This window comes from Indicator indicator, chromosome 5, assembly GCF_027791375.1.
Source record: "Indicator indicator isolate 239-I01 chromosome 5, UM_Iind_1.1, whole genome shotgun sequence".
Taxonomy (NCBI): domain Eukaryota; kingdom Metazoa; phylum Chordata; class Aves; order Piciformes; family Indicatoridae; genus Indicator; species Indicator indicator.
Genome location: NC_072014.1, coordinates 185969 through 208423, shown reverse-complemented (window position 1 = coordinate 208423; position 22455 = coordinate 185969). Strand labels below are relative to the sequence as shown.

The following is a 22455-nucleotide window of genomic DNA, read 5'->3' as shown; positions in this document are numbered from 1 at the left end:
GTGCCCAGCACTGTCCTCCACAGATGATGACATGACTGAACTCTCTCACTGTTAACTCAACACTACCTCAAACCAGGAATAGTGTTAAAAGGAAACCATGTTTTGTTTCGTTTTTATTTTTTTCTCTCCTTCTTTTAGGATTGAGTTTTTTTTCCCCTCACTGCTGTTCTGCACTAACTGCTTTGATACTTTCATGCATCTTTTTCAGTAGAAGAGCATCTCTGTACTGTTTCCCATTGCATATTTCAGCTGTGACAGTCCCTGCACTTTGCCTTTCATTTTATCACCTGCTCACTAAAAAAAAAAAACAAAACAAAAACCAAAACCTGAAGAAATAATCTTTCTAGTTTGTCTTCAGACTTGCAACTATCACTTAAGTTGTAGATGGATGATTGTGTTTTCACTTCATTTTGTGTTGTATTTCTATTTTTCCATAGGCATGTGGTGACCCCAAAGCCAAACCTTCCTATCTCATTGACAAAAACCTGGAATCTGCTGTCAAATTCATAGTCAGGAAATTTCCAGCAGTAGAAACACGCAACAACAATGTAAGTAACCAAATGTTTATCTAAGTGTGTTTTTTTTTTTTTCCCTCAATCCACTTCAGCACCTGTTGCTCAGCTCTCTGAGGTTTTATGTTGTCTTAGAGTGCAAGGACATGCTGAGGGATGTAACTGGAGTGTTATTTGTTGGTGCACATCTGACAGGAAGAACTGAGGGGAGCAAAAAAGTGAACAGGAAAGAGAGCCATAAAGTTCAGAAAAGTTGAAGAGAGAGAAATGACAAAGAATTAAACTAGGCACAGGCTCACAGGATGTTAGGGATTGAAAGGGACCTGTGGAGAGCTTCCAGTCCAACCCCCCCTGCCAGAGCAGGACCAGAGAATCCAGCACAGGTCACACAGGAACACATCCAGACAGGGCTGGAAAGGCTCCAGACAAGGAGACTCCACAACCTCTCTGGGCAGCCTGTTCCAGTGCTCTGTCACCCTCACAGTCAAGAAATTCCTCCTCATGTTGAGGTGGAAACCTCCTGTGCTGGAGTTTCCATCCATTGCCCTTTGTCCTATCCCAGGGTACAACTGAGCAGAGGCTGTCCCTGTCCCCTCCCTCTTGACCCCCAGCCCTCAGCTATTGATAGACATTGATCAGATCCCTCTCAGCCTTCTCCTCTCCAGACCAAACAGCCCTAGGGCTCTCAGCCTCTCCTCCCCAGGCAGTGCTCCAGTCCCTTCAGCATCCTTGCAGCCCTCCCTTGGACTCTCTCCAGCAGATCCCTGTCCCTCCTGAACTGGGGAGCCCAGACCTGGATGCAATATTCCAGGTGAGGTCTCAGCAGGGCAGAGGAGAGGGGGAGGAGAACCTCCCTGGCTCTGCTGGACACACTCCTCTGAATGCCCACCAGGACCCCATTGGCCTTCTTGGCCCCCAGGGCACATTGCTGTCCCATGCAGAACTTGTTGTCCACCAGCACTCCCAGCTCCTTCTCCTTGGGGCTGCTCTCCAGCAGATCCCCTCCCAACCTGTCCTGCTGCAGTTTCTTCTTCCTGCCCAGCTGCAGGACTCTGCACTTCTCCTTGTTGAACCTCATTAGGTTCCTCTTTAGAAAGAACTGTCTCCAAAGACAGACTATTACAGTGTAATTCTAGATTTTGGGGGTATTTTTAGGGTAGGACACTTCCTGGTTTTCTTTTTGCTTGCTCTCTTCTGTTCCATTTCAAAGAATTGTCCATGGGAAGTTATCCTTGGAAAAAAAAATCTTGCCTGCCTTGGATGGCAGAAATTCTTGGTGTCCAGCCTGATTGCAGAAGGTGGAAGCTGCAGAACCATTTGTGATGGGACCTGAGCAGCAGATCAACAAAATGCACTTGACTGCAGTGTGGGAAAATGTGTTTGTACTTTACAGGTGTTCATACCTTACAGGTGCCCTTGCCTATGAGGTCAGTCCCTGTGGGAATAAGGAATGCTTTAGTATGTAAGGAGAAACCTTCTGAAGTGCAAAAATATGGAAATGGAATTGTTTTGCAGTAGGCAGTTGGGGTTTTTTTCACCCTTGTGAGTGCTCCTCCAACATTGTTGAATTTGACTTCGTAGTCTTTTAGTGATAATTAACAATGATTAGATTTCAGGGTGGTATTTTGGCAGGTGATGCACACTTGTTTCTCTGCTTCCATCTGAAAGTCAAGGGCCAGATTTATTTTCTTTTATTTGGTTTACCTGCCTATATTTCTTTCCAGAGGTGGGAAGTGGGGGTAGGTGTTGGGTTTGCATGTTCCCTGCATGCAATTACTTGCATGAGTGCTTGAGAGGTGTAGGCATACTTTAAGCATTCAGGTGTCTGCAGAATGGGAGTGGGAATAAATAGCTTCTTTTCCAGTGCCATTTAGAATTTCTAGGTAATTTCTCTGGTAATACCAAAGTGGGGAGGGAGGGAAACCAAAGAGAAAACTGCCTGATAGAGGAAAGGATTTCAGTAACAGTGTGCTCTCTCACTTTATAACTTGTGCCTGTTTTGTGCTGTTTTAACAGTGGTCCTCTTTAGGTTGGATCTGATGGTAACAAACATGGCAGATCCTTGATCAAATCCAGGAAGAAACAGTGAATTGTGTGCTTCCATGCTCTCTAAACTTGAGTTGGAGATCTACTACTGAAAGCAGTTGATGTACACAGAATTCAGTGCACTTGCACATATCCTCTGTATGTCTTCCAGTTGTTGACTCTGAATTTGTAGCTTAGCTAATGGCAGATATTTAAGGATTTGGCATTGTGAAGCTTATGAAAGAGATCAAAGCTAACTTGATATGTTTTGACAATCCCAGTTTCTAAAACAGGCCACAGCTCATCATGTTTTGTCATTGCCCTGTGTTTAATTCCCAGGAGCCAGCCAGCCAGCCAGGCCTGTGTTTATTAAGCACAGTAATCAAAAGCCCACCCTCCAGATGTATGAGCATGGTTTAAAAGCAGGGATTTCAAGTTCTAGCAGCAGGCACCTGGGGTCGGAGGTGGTGGCAGTTTGCTTGCCTCAGATATTTACGACACTCTGCAGGGTATTTAGATATTAGATATTTACACCACCTGTATCTCCCCAGACAATCCTGCACCCATAACAGCTATCTCATGAGACAAAAGCCATGGCATGTGCAGAGGAAGTTCTAATTTGATGGAAGGTAAATTTGTGCTTTGCTTCAAAAAGGCATAAGCCATCTTGTTCCTGGTCAGGAAGATGTTCCCCTCCTTGCTCTTCATTTGTCTCCTTCTTCCTGCTGGACAACCACCAGTTCACTATGCTGTAGTGAGGCACACCAGTGTGTTCCTTCAGCAGGGAAGAGACTGAGCAGGGATTTAAACCCTTTTAAAGCATCTTACTGGAGCAGGGACACATCAGTTAATGAAATACTATTGAGGTTATTGCAGGGAAAATGAGCTGTGCTATCTCCTTGCAGGTAAAATTCTGGGATAGCCTTTCAGGGAGGAGTTGTGGATTTTGTACATTCAGCTGTGGCAGTTGTGGTTGTTCACAAGGATAAGAGGATGTAAGGGGTTGGGAGGGACCTCCAAAGCTTTGAGTCCAACCCCCCTGCCAGAGCAGGGCCAGAGAATCCAGCACAGGTCACACAGGAACACATCCAGACAGGGCTGGAAAGGCTCCAGAGAAGGAGACTCCACAACCTCTCTGGGCAGCCTCTTCCAGTGCTCTGTCACCCTCACAGTGCAGAAGTTCCTCCTCATGTTGAGGTGGAACCTCCTGTGCTGGAGTTTCCATCCGTTGCCCCCTGTCCTGTCACAGGGTGCAAGTGAGCAGAGCCTGTCCCCTCCCTCTTGAGCCCCAGCCCTCAGATATGTATAAACATTGATTAAATCCCTTCTCAGCCTTCTCCTCTCCACACTAACCAGCCCCAGGGCTCTCAGTCTCTCCTCACCAGGCAATGCTCCAGTCCCTTTAGCATCCAGGTTGTTCATCTCTGCAGTTAGTAGTACCTGTTGTGATGTGGCCAAACGAGCTTGCTTTCAGGTGCAGAATAGGTGGTGCTTGCTTTTGTGATTACTTTTTGGGAGGGAAGGACCTATTTTTGCCTGCTTGTTTATTTTTTCTCAGCTGCTGTCATTTACAGTGTTCTGCTGTGTTCAGCAGGAGCAGGCAGGGGATTGTCCCCTTGTGCTGGGCACTGCTGAGGCCACACCTGGAGTGTTGTGTCCAGTTTGGGGCACTTGAATCCAAGAGAGATGTGGAGGTGCTGGAGGGAGTGCAGAGGAGGGCAAGGAAGCTGGGAAGGGCCTGGAGAAGAAATGTGATGAAGAGCAAGTGAAGGAGCTGGGGATGGGTAGTGTGAAGCAGAGGAGGCTGAGGGGAGACCTCCTGGCTCTCTGCAGCTCCCTGAAAGGAGGTTGTGCAGAGGTTGTGCTGCTCTCTTCTCACAGCTCATTAGCCAGAGAAGAAGAGGGAAGAGCCTCAAGCTGCAGCAGGGCAGGGTCAGACTGGACAGGAGGAAGAATTTTTCCCATCCAGAGTGTTCAGGGATTGGAATGTGCTGGGCAGGGAGGTGGTGGAGTCCCCAAGCCTGGCTGTGGTTTGGCTGTGGTGCTTGGGGCTGTGGTTTAGGGGTGAGCCTTGCAGAGTAGGGTTGTGGGTTGGACTTGGTGCTCCTGAGGGGCTTTGCCAACCTGAATGGTTCTGTGATTCTATCTGAGTGGTGAACACCACATTTTATTGAAGACTATGAGCAGTGTCTGCCATAGTCAGATGATCTAGAAAAGCCTCCATTTTTATTCTTGGGAAACAAGTGATTATGTTATGCTTGCCATTGATAGCTTTTTATATCTTTATTCACACAAAAAAAAAGACAGCTGCTGGTTTCATTCGTCCTTGAGTGTTTGATGTGCTGAATCAGACTAAAGGGATGCCTGGCACTTGCTGTTTTGCAATACTGGAGTGAAAATTTCTGAGCAGCTCAGACTAAGTGCCTGATGAATCCTTGCTGACCAGGCTGGAAAATAAAATTGAATAGTTCATCTTCCAAAAGATCAATAATAGATAACTCTGGACCTCATCAGTTCATAACTTGCCTCTCTCCCATTGTCTGAGGGCAGGCCCTGTGATCTCTTATGCTTGCCCTTTCTTCTCCAATCACCATCATGAACCACAGAGCCTTGAAAATGTGCAGTTTGAAGGCTGAGCTCTTAAATCAACTGTGAATGATGTTGGCCAGCAGTGCAGTATTGCTTAAGAGTGTATAAAGTGCAGGAAAGGAGGGGAAATGTGTGTAAACAAACAAACACCCCCAAAAAACCCCACCCAGAAATATTGACAAGGTCAGAAACAAAACCTTTGCAAAGGAAAATATATAATAATAAAAAGTATCTTATCTTCTGTATTTGGGAAACCTTAGTATTTATCTTGATTTTAAAGTGACTAACAGTTTGTTATGAAAAAGAAGGCTTTTTCTGAGTTGCAGAAGCCTTCCCAAAAGCTTCACTGCATCATGGTTCTTGGTCAGGTCACTCCTCTGAGGATGCTGGTATTGGCTCAGGGTAATATTTATTTTTACTGAATTTCTTTGACTAGCATTGGAAGAGAAGTTCCAAAGTAAGGGGTGAAGAAGCAGCCTGATGTTTCTGAAGGCTTTTTTTTAGACCTTATCCTTCTATAAGATGTACAAGCAAGGTTCTCACCACAGAGAAATCAAACCAGAATGTGCTGACCTCCAAAGACATGTAGTAGGATTTAAAAATGACTCTCTTCTTGGTCAGTGCTAACATAGAATCATATAATGGTCAGGGCTGGAAGGGACCTCAAGGACCTGTTCCAGGAAGGATCTGGAGGTGCTGGAAGGTGTCCAGAGAAGGGCCATGAGGATGAGCAGAGGGCTGGAGCTGCTCTGCTCTGGAGACAGCCTGAGAGAGTTGGGGTTGTGCAGTGTGGAGAGGAGAAGGCTCTGAGGAGACCTTCTTGTGGCCTTCCAGGATCTGAAGGGGGCTCCAAGAAAGCTGGGGAGGGACTTTTGAGGGTGTCAGGGAGTGATAGGACTAGGAGGAATGGATCCAAACTAAAGGAAGGTAGATTCAGTTTGGTTTTTAGGAAGAAGTTCTTCCCCGTGGATGATCATACAGTAATTCCTGCAGTAGGCTCACTGCATATAGAAGTGTATCACATAAACTTTGGCAGCAGGACACAGAATCCCAGAATTGTTAGGATTGGAAGGGAGCTCAAGGATCAGCCAGGTCCAACCCCCTGCCATGGGCAGGGACACCTCACACTACAGCAGGTTGCTCACAGCCACATCCAGCCTGGCTGCAAAAACCTCCAGGCATGAGGCTTCCACCACCTCCCTGGGCAACCTCTGCCAGTCTCTCACCACCCTCATGGGGAACAACTTCTTCCTCACATCCAATCTGAATCTCCCCATTTCTAGTTTTGCTCCATTCCCCACAGTCCTATCACTCCCTGACACCCTCAAAAGTCCCTCCCCAGCTTTCTTGGAGCCCCCTTCAGATCCTGGAAGGCCACAAGAAGGTCTCCTCAGAGCCTTCTCCTCTCCAGACTGCACAACCCCAACTCTCTCAGGCTGTCTCCAGAGCAGAGCAGCTCCAGCCCTCTGCTCATCCTCGTGGCCCTTCTCTGGACACCTTCCAGCACTTCCAGATCCTTGTTTATAATAGGGGCTCCAGAATCCCTCATGATGGGGAACTGGAGATTGAGGCAGAAAGGTTTTCTGCAGCTGTGGATAGCAGAGTCTGAGAAATCTGCTGCCTGCACAGGTCAAGCTCTGTGTCTGTGCTGGAGCTCCTCTCCTTTCTGCTTTCCTAAACACCCCATGTGGGAAGTAGTGAGAATCTCTGCCTGCTTATTTGAACACATGTTTTTCTTTCGCTCAGATTGCTCCTCAGTGATTTCCCTGTCAAAAAACTTTCTGTATTTTTAAGTCTCTCCTGGAGAAGTTGAGGCTTGGGCATTGCTTAGTGATAGGCAGACCAGTGAAGTACTGAGTCAGTGAGAGCTAGAAACAATATCATATGAGAAGAGAGTCCGAGCAGTGTAGTATTTCCACCCTTCCTTGGTTATAATCTGCAGCTAGGAGTTAGTTCACTTTACATTTTTCTCTTTCTTTGTGGGTGTTCATGTTCATTGTATGGTCAGTAACAGCTGTGGCAGCTGTCACTTTCAGCTTCGTTTCTACTCCAGCAAGTAGATCTCTTGTATGGGAGACTTGATTTTTTTTTTTTTTCCAGAGAACTTACTGCATTCTTAAGCAGTAAAACCCCAGCTCCCCATATTCTACCATAAAACTAACTGGTCTCCTGGCCATGAAGGCTTTCCAGGTAAGAGGATGCCCTAATTTTCCTGCTTGGCTGCCTGCTTGACTCTGCCACTGCTCAAGGAACTTGAAAGTGCTGAAGGAACCACAAAGGGAGATTGATTTTTTTTTTTTTTTTCTTTTTTTTCCCCCAAACTCACTGAGGCAGTGATTTACTTTACTAAAAGGAGTTCCCTTTGCATACTAAGGTCAGCCAATGAGTAACTGGTTCAGCTTTGTCCAAGCAGCTGAAATTCCTTATAGTAGAGAACAGGATCATAGCCTCACAGAACGGTCTGAGTTGGAAGGGACCTCCAAAGGTCATCCAGTCCAAGCCCCTCTGCACTCAGCAGGGACATCCCTAACTAGATCAGGTTGCCCACAACCCTGTTGAGCTGTACCTTGGATATTTCCAGGGTTTGGGCCTCAACCACCTCCCTGGGCAACCTGTTCCTGTGTTCCACCACCACCCAAGTAAAGAACTTGTTCCTCACATCCAATCTGAATCTGCTCTGCTCCAGTTTGAAGCCATTGTCCCTGGTCCTGTCCCTGCAGCCCTTTGCAAACAGTCTCTCTGCAGCCTTCTTGCAGCCCCCTTCAGGTCCTGGCAGGTTGCTCTTAGGTCTCCCTGGAGCCTTCTCTTCTCCAGGCTGAACACCCCCAGCTCCCTCAGCCTGGCCTCACAGCAGAGCTGCTCCAACCCCCTGAGCATTTTCCTGGCCCTCCTCTGGAGCCTCTCCATCAGGTCCATGTCCTTCCTGTGCTGAGGGCTCCAGAGCTGCACACAGCACTGCAGGTGAGGTCTCAGCAGAGCAGAGCAAAGTGGCAGAATCACCTCTCTGGCTCTGCTGGCAATGCTGCTTTGGATGCAGCCCAGGCTGCCCTTGGCCTTCTGTGCTGCAAGCTCACCCTGCCTGCTCCTGGCCAGCTTCTCATCCCCCATCACCCCCAAGGCCTTTTCCTCAGGGCTGCTTTCTCTCCCCTCCTCCCCCAGCCTGTACTGATAGTGAGGATTCTCCTTCCTATATAAAGGGCATAGGATGTGCTCATAATGGATTTTTGGAACAAAACTGCAACATACCTGCAACAAATAAAATTTGATCTGCATTTTTAGTGGGGGGGGGGGGGGAAGTTCAGCATTTAAATTGCTCTGATAATGCTTTGCTCTGATACAACCACATCTTCTGTTGTGATTTTGTAGGCAGTAGCATGTCTGATGCCTTCACTTAGTGCTTGTGTAAGACTCTTCTCAGTGCTTTTAATAACTTCTGCTGTAGTAAAAGCAGAGGAGAGCTTGTACAATATTTCAGTGGTTTGAAAGTGGGCATTTTTCCCTAGCCATTCCAAAAGGTAGTGTGGAATCCTGAAGTGTCTTTAAAAGGTTGCACCAAACAGAAATGTCATCATCAGACTTCATTTATGTATATATATATTTTTTTTTTTTTTAATCATTAGTGCTGTTGGAAGTGATGCTTATATTCATGGCTTAAACCCTTGACTGTGTGTGAATTTGAGATGGAGCAGCATCCAAATACAATTTAATTCATAGAATCATAAAATGATAGGGGTTGGATGGGACTTCTAGAGATCATTGAGTCCAGTTCCACTCCCCCTCCCCCAAAAGCAGGATTACCTAGGGCAGGCCACACAGGAATGCCTCCAAGCAGGTTTGGGATGTCTCCAGAGGAGGAGACTCTACCACCTCTGTGGGCAGCCTGCTCCAGGGCTCCAGCCATCCTCACAGGAAGGTGTCTCCTCATCTTGAGGTGGAACCTCCTGTGTACCAGCTTGTACCTGTTGTTCCTTGTTCTATTACTGGGCACCATCAAAAAGAACTTGGCACCTTAACCTGACCCCCACCCCCTCAGATATTGATAGACATTAATAAGATTCCCTCTTAGCCTTCTCAAGGCTAAACAGCCCCAGGGCTCTCTTGTCTTTCTTCTTAGGAGATATGCTCAATTCTTATCTTTATTTGTAATAAAATCCTTGCAGTGCTCTACTGTTCAGTCACATCAAATGAATCACTTGCCAAGGTAAACCAAACTAGCCCTGTGCTCACTTTTGTTGCTTAATAGTGTCTGCAGTACCTGCCAAACACCTGTTTGCTTCACCCATTGAAGGTTTTGATTTGATAACTGACAAAACTAGAGCTTGTCCATTCAAAGAAAACAACCAAAAGAAAAACCCCCAAAAAAACCCAAAAAAACAAACCCAACCCTTCAGGAATATACAAACAGGATTTTAGGCAGGCAGCATTCCCAAATAAGTTTTCATGCATCTGAAATGAGTAGTTCCCTCAGAATTTGATGACCTAAAGGGAATGATGCAGGCAGCTAGAGATGTATGCCCATGACAATTTTATGTATGGAAAACACAGCTGAGACTTTTGCTCTGTTTAGTTGCCCTGGCTATGTCAGGACCTGGCTATGCCTGAGTCCTGCAGCTGGGTCAGGGCAATGCCAGGCACTGATAGAGGCTGGGCAGGAACTGGCTGGAGAGCAGCCCTGAAGAAAAGGCCTTGGGGGTGCTGGGGGAGGAGAAGCTCAGCAGGAGCCAGCAGTGAGCACTTGCAGCCCAGAGAGCCAAGCAGAGCCTGGGCTGCAGCAAGAGAAGTGTGGCCAGCAGGGCCAGGGAGGGGATTCTCCCCCTCTGCTCCACTCTGCTGAGACCACACCTGGAGCTCTGTGTCCAGTTCTGGAGCCTCTGTTCCAGGAAAGATCTGGAGGTGCTGGAAGGTGTCCAGAGAAGGGCCACAAGGATGAGCAGAGGGCTGGAGCTGCTCTGCTCTGGAGACAGCCTGAGAGAGTTGGGGTTGTGCAGTCTGGAGAGGAGAAGGCTCTGAGGAGACCTCCTTGTGGTCCTCCTGTATGTGCAGGAGGCTACAGGAAAGCTGGGGAGGGACTCTTTAGGGTGTCAGGCAGTGAGGGGACTAGGGACAATGGATCCAAACTAAAGGAGGGTAGATTCAGATTGGTTTTTAGTCTGTATTTAAACACCTCCAGGGATGGTGACTCCACCACCTCCCTGGGCAGCACATCCCAATTGCAAATCTCTCTTTTTGGGAAGAAATTCTTCCTCACCTCCAGCCCAAACCTCCCCTGGTGCAGCTTGAGACTGTGTCCTCTTGTTCTGTTGCTGCTTGTCTGGGAGAAGAGACCAACCCCCTCCTGGCTACAACCTCCCTTCAGGCAGTTGTAGAGAGCAATGAGGTCTCCCCTGAGCCTCCTCTTCTCCAAGCTAAACACCCCCAGCTCCCTCAGCCTCTCCTCACAGGGCTGTGCTCCAGACTCCTCCCCAGCCTTGCTGCCCTCAAGTTAGCTCTAGTGAAATATAATCTTTTGATGCTAGTAGTGTTCTAAGAGTTCTTTCTTCAACATATCCTACTTTAAAACTCCTGTTGCGTATTGGCTGCAGAATCATTTGCTGATAAATGGAATTGCAGGCTAACAAAAAAAACCTCCAACCACCTCCAACCGTCAAACCAGATACACAATATGATGTAGCTATTTATAAACAGCTGGGAGGATATTAGTAATGGAAAGTTGTGTTGCAGTGGGTGTGGAAAGAGCTCCACCCACATTCCTGAGTGATAAAAATACAAACAGACGTCCAGGACCCTGCATGCTCTCAGCTGTATGCTGAATGTCACTGACCAGGCTGTGCTGCAGGAATTGAACTGTTGGCTGTAGATAGCCATCAGGTGAAGGCATGGCTGTAGATGAATATATGAATACAAAAATCAGGATTTTTCTGCTGTGAGGAGAGGCTGAGGGAGCTGGGGGTTGTTCAGCCTGGAGAAGCGAAGGCTCCAGGGAGACCTTAGAGCTGCCTTCCAGTGCCTGAAGGGATCCTGCAGGAAGGCTGCCGAGGGACTCTTCATGAGGGTGTCGAGAGACAGGACAAGGGGGTATGGTTTGAAGCTGAGGGAGAGGAGGTTTACGCTGGATATTAGGAAGAAGGTCTCAGTATGAGGGTGGTGAGACTCTGCAATAGGTTCCCCAGGGAGGATGTGGATGCTCCCTCCCGGGGGGGGGTGTTCAAGGCCAGGTTGGATGAGATGAGACCTTGAGCAGCCAAAGTCTAGTTGAGAGGTGTCCCATGGCAGGCAGGTTGGAGTGGATGATCTCTGAGGTCTGTTTCTATGAAGTTAACAGCATTTACAGTTAGTACATTGTTTTATTTTGATATTATTATTATTATTATTATTATTATTATTATTATTATTATCATTATTATTATTATTATTATTATTATTATTATTATTATTATTATTATTATTATTATTCCATTATTATTCCATCCTGGCCTTTTTATGATTCTGTGACAATGCTCTGAATTTAACAGCAGTTACAGTTAGTACATTGTTTCATTTTGATGCTATTATTATTATTATTATTATTATTATTATTATTGTTATTGTTATTATTATTATATTCTGGGCCATTTTATAAGTCTATGACAATTCTATGAATCTCACAGCAGCTACAGTTAGTACATTGTTTCATTTTGATGATGATATTATTAGTATTAGTATTAGTATTATTATTAGTAGTATTATTATTATATCCTAGGCCATTTTATAAGTCTATGACAATTCTATGAATCTAACAGCAGCTACAGTTAGTACATTGTTTCATTTTGATTGATTTATTTTTATTATTGCTTGTTTTGATTGGTTTATTTTGAATAAAAAGTTTGCTGATGCCTTCAACACCGAGAGTTCAAAGAATAATCACCTTAACTCTGTACAAACATTTCAGCATAAATATTTCTGGGAATCCAGGGCAGTAGTTAGTGCTGCACACTTAGTTCTTGGTTGAGTGCAGTGACTTCCTTAGTCTCTTTCTTAATGTACAGCTTTCAGAATTCCTGAAATAAGATTATTTCTTTTGCCAGGGCATTTCCCAGCAGTTTCCCTTTTTGCCAGATGTCCCAGGGTTCAAATGAAGTTTTTAAACCAAGCGTCTTAGGTGCTTAACCTTCAGCACATAAAAACTGTTGACTGATGAAGCAGCCCTGAAAGCACAAAGCACTCCTTCCTCTGACGAGGTCCTGAGGAGAAAGTTAAAGGCATATGTGCAGTCATAATGTGAGCTTTGGGTTTGTCTTGTCTCTGTGCTTGAATTATTCTTATTCCTGAACAGCAGCCCTTAGTCTGGTCCTGAAAAATCCTCCCATTCATGCAGTTCCCACTTCGGTTTGTTGCTCACGACCAAACCCTGTTTCTGCTTCTTCTTTTCAAAATAAAGCACTTGCAATAAGTAGTTGAAACAGCAAGGTTCAAGTGAAGTTTTAAAGCAAGCATCTTAGGTGAGCAAAGTTCATCACACAAAAACTGTTGACAGATGAAGCATACCTGAAATCACAGGTCTGAAATCACCTGAAAGCACTCCTTCCTCTGAGGAGGTCCTGTGTATGGATGCAGGTTGGCCCAAGGGTGGGCAGGAGCTTGTGCAGACCTTCAGGAGCTCCAGACACTGCCTGTGATGATGCTGGTAGAAGCAAATTCATATTGAGGCTCAAAATACAATTCACAGGACTGATGTTTGACTACAGATTGTTTTTGTGCAGCAGCAGTTGAAATGGAAATAACTCATTTCCTAGTGCAGGAGATGATCTGAAGGTACAAAATAAACACATGGGCTTGAACCTGGTTTTCATTGAGTCCCAGCTAATGGCTGTGTGAAAGAAATATACACAGGGTAGACATTGAGGGTAGACATCTAGAATAAAATGCTTTATGCTGGTTTAAGAGAAGGGCAGAACTATTAGATCCTGAAGTTAAGCCTTTAGAATGAAATCCTTTATGCTGGTTTAAGAGCAGGCAGAACTATTAGACTTTGAGGTTAGATCTCTAGAATGAAATCTTTTATGCTGGTTTAAGAGCAGGCAGACGTTAAGTCTCTAGAATGAAATCCTTTATGCTGGTTTAATAGCAGGCTTAACTCTTAGACTTTGAGGTTAGGTCTCTAGAATGAAATGTTTTATGCTGGTTTAAGAGCAGGCAGAACTATTTATGATGTAGCCATTCCAGTTTGTTCATCTCTCTCTCTCTGTGCCTGTCTTCCTTGGCTATGATGGAAGTTTTATGCCTCCAGGCTTCTGAAAATAATCATCATAGCCTCTAAAAATGCAGAGGAAAGAAGCAAAAATTGCCTTCTCTAGAAATACATTAGTGATCCAGGCAGTCTATTTTATTTTTTTCTTTAATTTAGAGGAATTTTAGTGCTTTCTATAAAGCTGAGAACACAGAGCACATCTCTATAAAGAGAGGGAGATGAAGAATTGCCTTCAGTTCTAACCTCTCCTATGGGGTGGGGGGGGGAAGAAAAGCTAACCAATTTGAAGCAATTTATTTAATCTTTCTTCTAATTCATTGCTCCTGGTGAGAGGAAAAACTCTATTTAACTTGATCAGTCATTAATTTCAAATCTTACCACTTTTTGGAGGGCACTTTTTCATGTTAGGTCTTCTGACTGCTTGAACTTGTTTTGCCTCCTGTATCAAGAGGCTTAATAAGATGGGTAGAGCAAGTTAAATAATTGGATTCTTCCAGACTGGAATACATGGATAAACAGAATGGCTGTGCAGTGACAGCTGCTTTTTTTGTGTGTGTTCTTAATTGTAATCAAAGAGTCACAGGATGTTAGGGGCTGGAAGGAACCTCTGGAGATCATCGAGTCCAACCCCTCCTGCCAGAGCAGGACCAGAGAATCCAGCACAGGTCACACAGGAACACATCCAGACAGGGCTGCAAAGGCTCCAGAGAAGGAGACTCCACAACCTCTCTGGGCAGCCTCTTCCAGTGCTCTGGGACCCTCACAATGAAGAAGTTCCTCCTCGTATTGAGATGGAACCTCCTGTGCTGCAGTTTCCATCCATTGCCCCTTGGCCTATCCCAGGGCACAACTGAGCAGAGCCTGTCCCTGTCCCCTCCCTCCTGACCCCCAGCCCTCAGCTATTGATAGACATTGATCAGATCCCTCTCAGTCTTCTCCTCTCCACACTAAACACCCCCAGGGCTCTCAGCCTCTCCTCCCCAGGCAGTGCTCCAGGCCCTTCAGCATCCTTGCAGCCCTCCCTTGGACTCTCTCCAGCAGATCCCTGTCTCTCCTGAACTGGGGAACCCAGACCTGGATGAAGTATTCCAGGTGAGGTCTCAGCAGGGCAGAGTAGAGGGGGGAAGGAGAACCTCCCTGGATCTGCTGGACACACTCCTCTGAATGTCCCCCAGGATCCCATTGGCCCTCAGTGCCACTTCTGGCTCTGTCTGGTTCCCTCACAAACTCTTGCTAAGTCTGGAAATCAGGCTCTAACCAAAAGTTAAAAACTCCCAAGTGAACTCTTTGGCACCTTTGTATTCACATTTGCCTCTTCCATTTTATCCACCAGTGTCTAATGCTAGTGTTTTGCTTCTTTTTTTTTTGTTTTGTTTTTGTTTTATTGTTGTTACTGTTGTTTATTTTGTTGCTCTTTTTTTTTTTTTGTTTGTTTGTTTGAATGTATTACTGTGTTTGATATGGAACTGGTCCAAGAACCGTTACTGTATTTTATGTTTGTATCTACATTTTATTTTGCATGCTTAACGTGGCTTTGCCTGGATATTCTTTTTGGTAAGTTCAGAATTTCAACAGCATAATATTTTGTTTGTTTGTTTGTTATTTTTTTTCCCTGTAGTTAAAAGTTGGGGACCTGCCACCTTGCTTTTCTGCCACCCCAAGTATATGTGGTTATCTTTTTTTTTTTTTTTTGGTCACGCTGATCCGTGCTCACGTACTGGTCTGCTTTTGCTAATGGTACATACATGGTAACACTCTTCTCCTAACTCCCCATTTGCATCTCTAGCTGAGCTAAACCAGTATGACTTTGGTACTAATGTGGACTAATTTGACTTTTTGTCTTCAAAGTCTAGCTGACAGCTGTTCAAATGATCTGAGGCCTCTGTGTTGTGTGTTTGAGACACGCAGAACCTCAGGCTTTAGCAAACCCATGTTAAGGCTTCTCTGCGTTTCACAGGTATCATTTGTCACCAGTTTTCTCCAAGATCTTCTAAGGATGACTTGGCTGTTTGTGTTTCTCTTTTAGCAACAGCTTGCTCAGCTCCAGAAAGAGAAATCAGAGATCCTGAAGAACCTGGCGTTATACTACTTCACGTTTGTTGATGTAATGGAATTTAAGGTAAGGTGTCAGCAAGTTTCTTGATGATACAAAGCTGGGGGGAGTGGCTGCCACACCAGAGGGTTGTGCCTGCCATTCAGCCAGACCTGGACAGGCTGGAGAGTTGGGCAAAGAGAAATGGAATGAAGTTCAACAAGGGCAAGGGGAGAGTCTTGCACCTGGGAAAGAACAACCCCATGGAGCAGGAGAGGTTGGGGACTGAGCTGTTGGAGAGTAGGGAAGGGGAAAAGGACCTGGGGGTCCTGGTGGGTGGGAGGTTGAGCATGAGCCAGCAATGAGCTCTGGTGGCCAAGAAGGCCAAGGGCATCCTGGGGTGGATTAGAAGGGGTGTGTGAGTAGGTCGAGAGAGGTTCTTCTCCCCCTCTACTCTCCCGGCCTGCTGAGGCCACATCTGGAAGATTGTGTCCAGTTCTGGGCCCCCCAGTTCAGGAAGGACCTCAGGGAACTGCTTGAAAGAGTCCAGCACAGAGGCACAAAGATGAAGGGAACGGAACAACTTCCTTATGGGGTGAGCCTGAGGGCTCTGTGGCTTGGAGAGGAGGAGCCTGAGAGGTGACCTCATTGCTGGTGCTCAAGATGTGCAGGGGGAGTGCTCAGAGGCTGGAGCCAGGCTCTGCTGGGTGATGCCCAATGCCAGCACAAGGGGCAGTGGTGGAAGCTGAGGCAGAGGAAGTTCCATAGAAAAAGGAGAAAACATTTTTTCCCTGTGAGGGTGACAGAGCCCTTGACCAGGCTGCCCAGGGGGGTTGTGGAGTCTCCCTCTCTGGAGATACTCCAACTCCACCTGGATGTGTTCCTGTGTGACCTGCTCTAGGTGCTGCTGCTCTGGCAGGAGGGTTGGACTGGATGAACTTTGAGGTCCCTTCCAACACTTAACATTCTGTATTACAAGAATATGTCAGTTGGTTGTTCTGTCACATCAGCTTCTTGTCTTTTTTTATGTATGAAGTGCCACTGTGCTATGAAATAGCTGAACTCCTACCTCTGGTCTGAGAGTGAAGTGATTTACTCAGATCTTTTTTTAAACTGAAGCTCTTTCTGTGTTTCTCAAGGACCATGTGTGTGAGCTGCTGAACACGATTGACGTTTGCCAAGTCTTCTTTGACATCGTAAGTTGCTGGAGTTCAGCTTTCAAAAGGAGTTAAACTTCTCAAGCTTCAAAATGTTTCTAATTAAGAGTCCAGCACAGGGAGTTAGAACGACTTTGTTAACCTGAGAAAGGTGACATCTTGAGTTAAAATGAGAGGGTAAACAACACCACTGGAATCTTCAGGTCTCTTTTTATTAAGAGGTTGGGAATCAGAAGATAAGACAGTTTTAAACAGGCTGCTGATGGGCTGCTTTGTGTATTACCAGGCACACAAATCTTTCTGTAATTGTTTTGCTTTGTTGCATCTGCAAGTTAATTCTTAGGGTTTGCTGTCATGTGTCTAGGCTTAAGCCACGTGAGGCTTGTGGGGGTTGGACTCGATGACCTTCAGAGGTCCCTTCCAACCCCTAACATCCTGTGGTCCTGTGACAGGAGTATTACTGCTATCCACCTAAACCATGTGAGGGGATAATGCCTCCATGTCCCAGTGCAGGCCAGTGACAAGCGGAGTCCCTCAGGGATCAGTGCTGGGACCAGGCTTGTTCAACATCTTTGTTGGTGCCATGGACAGAGGCATTGAGTGCACCCTCAGCAAGTTTGCTGATGGCAGCAAGCTGTGTGGTGCAGCAGACAGGCTGGAGGGAAGGGATCCATCCAGAGGGACCTGGACAGGCTGGAGAGGTGAGCCCATGACAACCTCATGAGGTTCAACAAGACCAAGTGCAAGGTCCTGCAGCTGGGTCAGGGCAATGCCAGGCACTGATAGAGGCTGGGCAGGAACTGGCTGGAGAGCAGCCCTGAGGAGAGGGACTTGGGGGTGCTGGGGGAGGAGAAGCTCAGCAGGAGCCAGCAGTGAGCACTTGCAGCCCAGAGAGCCAAGCAGAGCCTGGGCTGCAGCAAGAGAAGTGTGGCCAGCAGGGCCAGGGAGGGGATTCTCCCCCTCTACTCCACTCTGCTCAGACCACACCTGGAGCTCTGGGTCCAGGTCTGGAGCCTCTGTTCCAGGAAAGATCTGGAGGTGCTGGAAGGTGTCCAGAGAAGGGCCATGAGGATGAGCAGAGGGCTGGAGCTGCTCTGCTCTGGAGACAGCCTGAGAGAGTTGGGGTTGTGCAGTCTGGAGAAGAGAAGGCTCTGAGGAGACCTTCTTGTGGCCTTCCAGGATCTGAAGGGGGCTCCAAGAAAGCTGGGGAGGGACTTTTGAGGGTGTTAGGGAGTGATAGGATTGGGGGAATGGAGCAAAACTAGAAATGGGGAGATTGAGATTGGATGTTAGGAAGTTTTATACCGTGAGGGTGGTGAGAGACTGGCAGAGGTTGCCCAGGGAGGTGGTGGAAGCCTCATGCCTGGAGTTTTTTGCAGCCAGGCTGGATGTGGCTGTGAGCAACCTGCTGTAGTGTGAGGTGTCCCTGCCCATGGCAGGGGAGTTGGAACTGGATGAGCCTTGAGGTCCCTTCCAACCCTAACAATTCTATGATTCCATGACAACTCCTGTGATTGACTAAAACAGTCCAAAAAGCAGCTGCAAGTGTTCCATTAAACTCCCTCTCCTAAATCCCAAACACTGAAAAACCCCAAAACAAAACCTCAAAAGACCTTTTCCTCGTTTTCAGCTTTCTTTTGCTTGATGTTGTTAATGTCACCTGCTAGTTTTAATCATTATTCTCTTACTAGTTTTAATCATTGTTCTCTTGCTAATTTTAATCATTATTCTAAATTTGGCTGACTTGATTTCATAATATGAAACAGGAGCAAGCACATGCCCTGTGGAATGATGTTCCTCAGCCAGTGGGATATCTGCTAACTTCCTTCTTTAATTCATTGCCAAGCCACTTACTGACTCCTTGTAATATTGATGAAAGGTTTTCTTACCTGTCAGCTAACCTGTGACCCTTCAGCCTGGGAAGATTTGGTTGTGTGTTTGCTTTTTCATGACTGCAAACAGTTCTGGGGGATTTGGGTGAATAAGTTGGATTAGGGGTGAATAAGTTGGATTAGGGCTGCATAAATTGGATCAGGGGTGAATAAATTAAGACTGCACAAAGTCTCTGTGCCACTGGAACAAAAACATTTTGTTCAAGACAGTCCATTGGATTTAAAAACTGCTGAAAACTGATGGAAAGGTAAGGAGAAAGTTGTGTGCTTGTTTCAAAAACAGTTTAGAGTGATCATTAACTGTTGGATTGTGTTGTTTGGTTTTTTTTATCTCTAGACTGTAAACTTTGATTTAACAAAGAACTACCTAGACCTGATTATCACCTACACAACTCTAATGATCCTGCTGTCTCGAATTGAAGAGAGGAAGGCTATCATTGGGCTGTACAACTATGCCCATGAAATGACACATGGAGCAAGGTGAGGAATCTCTTGTGTTAAGAAATGTGTATTCTGATCATCAGAATATTTACCAGCAGTAAGAGCTGCACCTGAGTGAATTGTTTCTTGTTGCTGTCAGTGACAGAGAATATCCACGCCTTGGCCAGATGATTGTGGATTATGAAAATCCCTTGAAGAAGATGATGGAGGAATTTGTACCTCACAGTAAAGTATGTAACTGCTTTTTCACAGCCACACTGTAACCTTAGTGGGCAGAAGCAGAGGGAAAAGAGTAGATGTCCAAGGGTTTGTTTCTGCCAAAGGCCATTGGGTATAAAAGTTACAGAACCTTTTTACTGGGGGTTGATCTAAGGGAAGCTATACAGGAATGCAAAGATCCATTTTTAAGGTTCCATTTTTTTTTTTTTCCCCCACTAAGAATTAGAAATTGATGACAAATCAGTTCATATCTTCATTGATGAAATGGTTTGGCTTGGAAGGAGCCTTAAAGATATTTAGTTCCAACCCCCCTGGTTTATTGGCAGAGACACCTTCCACTATACCAGGTTGGTTGAGGTTTCATCCAACCTGGCCTTGAACACCTCCAGGGAGGGGGTGTCCACAGCCTCCCTGGGTAACCTGTTCCAGTGTCTCATCACCCTCACAGTAAAGCATTTCTTCCTGATGTCCAGTCTAAATCTGTCCTCCTCAAGCTTCAGTCCCCCTTCAGGATCTGGCAGACTGTTGTAAGGTCTCCCTGCAGTCTTCTCCACGCTGAACAGCCTCTGCTCTCACAGACTGTGCCTGCAGGGAAGGTGCTCCAGCTCTCTGATCATCTTCATGGCTGTCCTCTGGCCTCTCTCCGTTAGTCTGATTATCACAGAATGTTTGGGCTGGAAGGGAGCTCAAAGCTTATCCAATCTAATTCCCTTGCCAGAGCAGCATCACCTAGAGCAGGTCATACAGGAACACATCCAGGTGGGGTTGGAATATGTCCAGAGAGAATATTCAATCCCCCTGGGCAGCTTGTACCAGGGCTCTGTCGCCCTCACAAGGAAAGAATTTTCCTCCTGTTTCCATGGAACTTCCTCTGCCTCAACTTCCACCACTGCCCCTTGTGCTGGCATTGGGCATCACCCAGCAGAGCCTGGCTCCAGCCTCTGGGCACTCCCCCTGCACATCTTGAGCACCAGCAATGAGGTCACCTCTCAGGCTCCTCCTCTGCAAGAGAGCCCAAGCTCCTTTAATCTCTCCTCATAAGGAAGATCACAGAATCAACCAGGTTGGAGAAGACCTGAGAGATCATCAAGTCTAACCTATCACCTAACACCTCCTGACAACTAAACCCTGGCTCCAAGTGCCACAGCCAAGCTTTTTTTGAACACCTCCAGGGACGATGACTCCACCACCTCCCTGGGCAGCACATCCCATGGCCAATTACTCTTTCTGGGAAGAACTTTCTCCTCACCTCCAGCCTAAACTTCCCCCTGCACAGTTTGAGACTGTGTCTTCTCCTTCTGTCACTGCTTGCCTGGGAGAAGAAATCAACCCCCTTCAGGGAGTTGTAGAGAGCAAGAAGGTCTCCCCTGAGCCTCCTCTTCTTCAGGCTGAACACCCCCAGCTCCCTCAGCCTCTCCCCACAGAGCTGTGCTCCAGACCTTTCACCAGTTACAGTAGTGCAGGAATCATGGCTTATTTGAGAAGACCTACATCAGTTTTCGTTTCTGTCCTGAAATTCAGGAGATTCCTCATGTTTCTATGAAACCATGTTTTTGTTTTTGGTTTGGTTTTTTTTTTTTTTTTTTTTGCTGGATTACCACTCTAGATAAATGTTTCCTCTATTTTGTAACCTGAGGCTTTTTTTTTTCCTTTGGATTGTCCTTGAGCTGGGGACCCTGAAGATCACCACTGCCTCTTTAATAACAGAATCACAGAATTAATCAGGTTGGAAAAGATCTCAGAGATCAAGTCCAACCTATCTCCCAACACCATCTAATCAACTCACCCATGGCACTGAGTGCCTTATCCAGGATGGTTTTAAACACTTCCAGGGATGGTGACTCCACCACCTCCTTGGACAGCACATCCCAATGGCCAAGCTCTCCGTCTGGGAAGAACTTCCTGCTCACCTTGAGCCTAAACTTCCCCCTGCACATCTGGACACTGTGTCCTCTCTCCTGTCACTGGTTGCCTGGGAGAAGAGACCAACCCCCACCTGGCTACAACCTCCCTTCAGGCAGTTGTAGAGAGCAAGAAGGTCTCCCCTGAGCCTCCTCTTCTGCAGGCTAAACACCCCCAGCTCCCTCAGCCTCTCCTCACAGGGCTGTGCTCCAGACCCCTCCCCAGCCTTGCTGCCCTTCTCTGGACACCTTCCAGCATCTCAACATCTTTCTTAAACTGAGGAGCCCAGAACTGGACACAGCACTCAAGGTGTGGCCTAACCAGTGCTGAGCACAGGGCAGGATGACTTCCCTGCTCCTGCTGGCCACACTCTTGCTGATGCAGGCCAGGATGCCATTGGCCTTCTTGGCCACCTGGGCACACTGCTGGCTCCTGTTCAGCCTGCTGTAAACAGCTGACATTGTGTGCTCTGCTGGCTTGACTTCACTGAGTTCAATGAACCCAATCCTCTCAGCCTTTTCTGTGCAAGTGTTTCTGAGATCTCATTCTAGCACAGCTGGTTGTACTGCAGATCTGTGATCATTTATCTAGGCTGTGTTTGTGTGTGAGAAAGCTTTGGAAAGGTGACAGAAGCCTCACCACTATCAAGGCTGTTTATCTCTTCCTCTTCATCCCCTAGACTTGATACTCCTTCAAGAGAAACCAGATTTGTTTGATCAGTGCTGCCTGGCTGTTACTTCTCAAGGGGTTATTTTCGAGGTGCTTGCAAACTGACTGCCTAACAACTCACTTTGCAGTCTTTGACAGGAGTTTAAATTCAATACTAAGCTGTTGTATGGAGGTTTTGAAGTTTGGAGGGTTTTTTTCCCCCCTCTATTTCTAAGTTTTAAGTGCTGGTTGTCTTTTTCTTTCTGCTCTATGTGATCCTGCTCTGGCAGGGGGGTTGGCCCTAGATGATCTTTGAAGGTCCCTTCCAGCCCTTAACATTCTGTGATTCTTCTCTAAACCCTTGTGAGATTTTTCTCCTTGATTTCCTTCATCTTATTCAAGGTAGTCTCTAGAAGCTCAGAGAGTTTTCTAGCTACTTCTGTTAAGTGCCTTGAAGTGAAATAGTTTTGCCTACTTCTCATTGTCTAAATAAGCTGCAGTCTTTCTTACACTTCCCTCTGCATGATTCTTGGTAAGACTTCCTTAGCTAAGGATCTCATTTGCAGCTAACCTTTTTTTTCTGCACATTTTAGCAAAGATGCTTCACTTTTCAGTGTTATCTTAGTTTATGCTGCCCAGTTTAGCAGTGGACCAGTCCTTTCCTTTCTCTCAGTCTGGTGTTTGCTGTTCTGGTTCTTCTGTGCTAGAGGTATGAATATGGGGTCAGGAATCCTTCAGGCACTGTGCTATACAAACACGTACTTTAGGTTGCGCTCTCAAGGAACTGCACACTTAAGTTGTCCCTTCACCA

General features: G+C 46.3%; 1 protein-coding gene across 1 annotated transcript in view; it reads left to right on the top strand.

Moving 5' to 3' along the window:
- Positions 1-22455, top strand: part of NCKAP1 (NCK associated protein 1) — a 113991-nt gene that overhangs the window by 30387 nt on the left and 61149 nt on the right. Inside the window, exons 3-7 of the mRNA XM_054380868.1 lie at positions 438-548; positions 15380-15472; positions 16525-16581; positions 18772-18914; positions 19015-19105. Coding sequence (XP_054236843.1) covers positions 438-548; positions 15380-15472; positions 16525-16581; positions 18772-18914; positions 19015-19105 — 495 coding nt within the window. The remainder of the gene's footprint in view (positions 1-437; positions 549-15379; positions 15473-16524; positions 16582-18771; positions 18915-19014; positions 19106-22455) is intronic.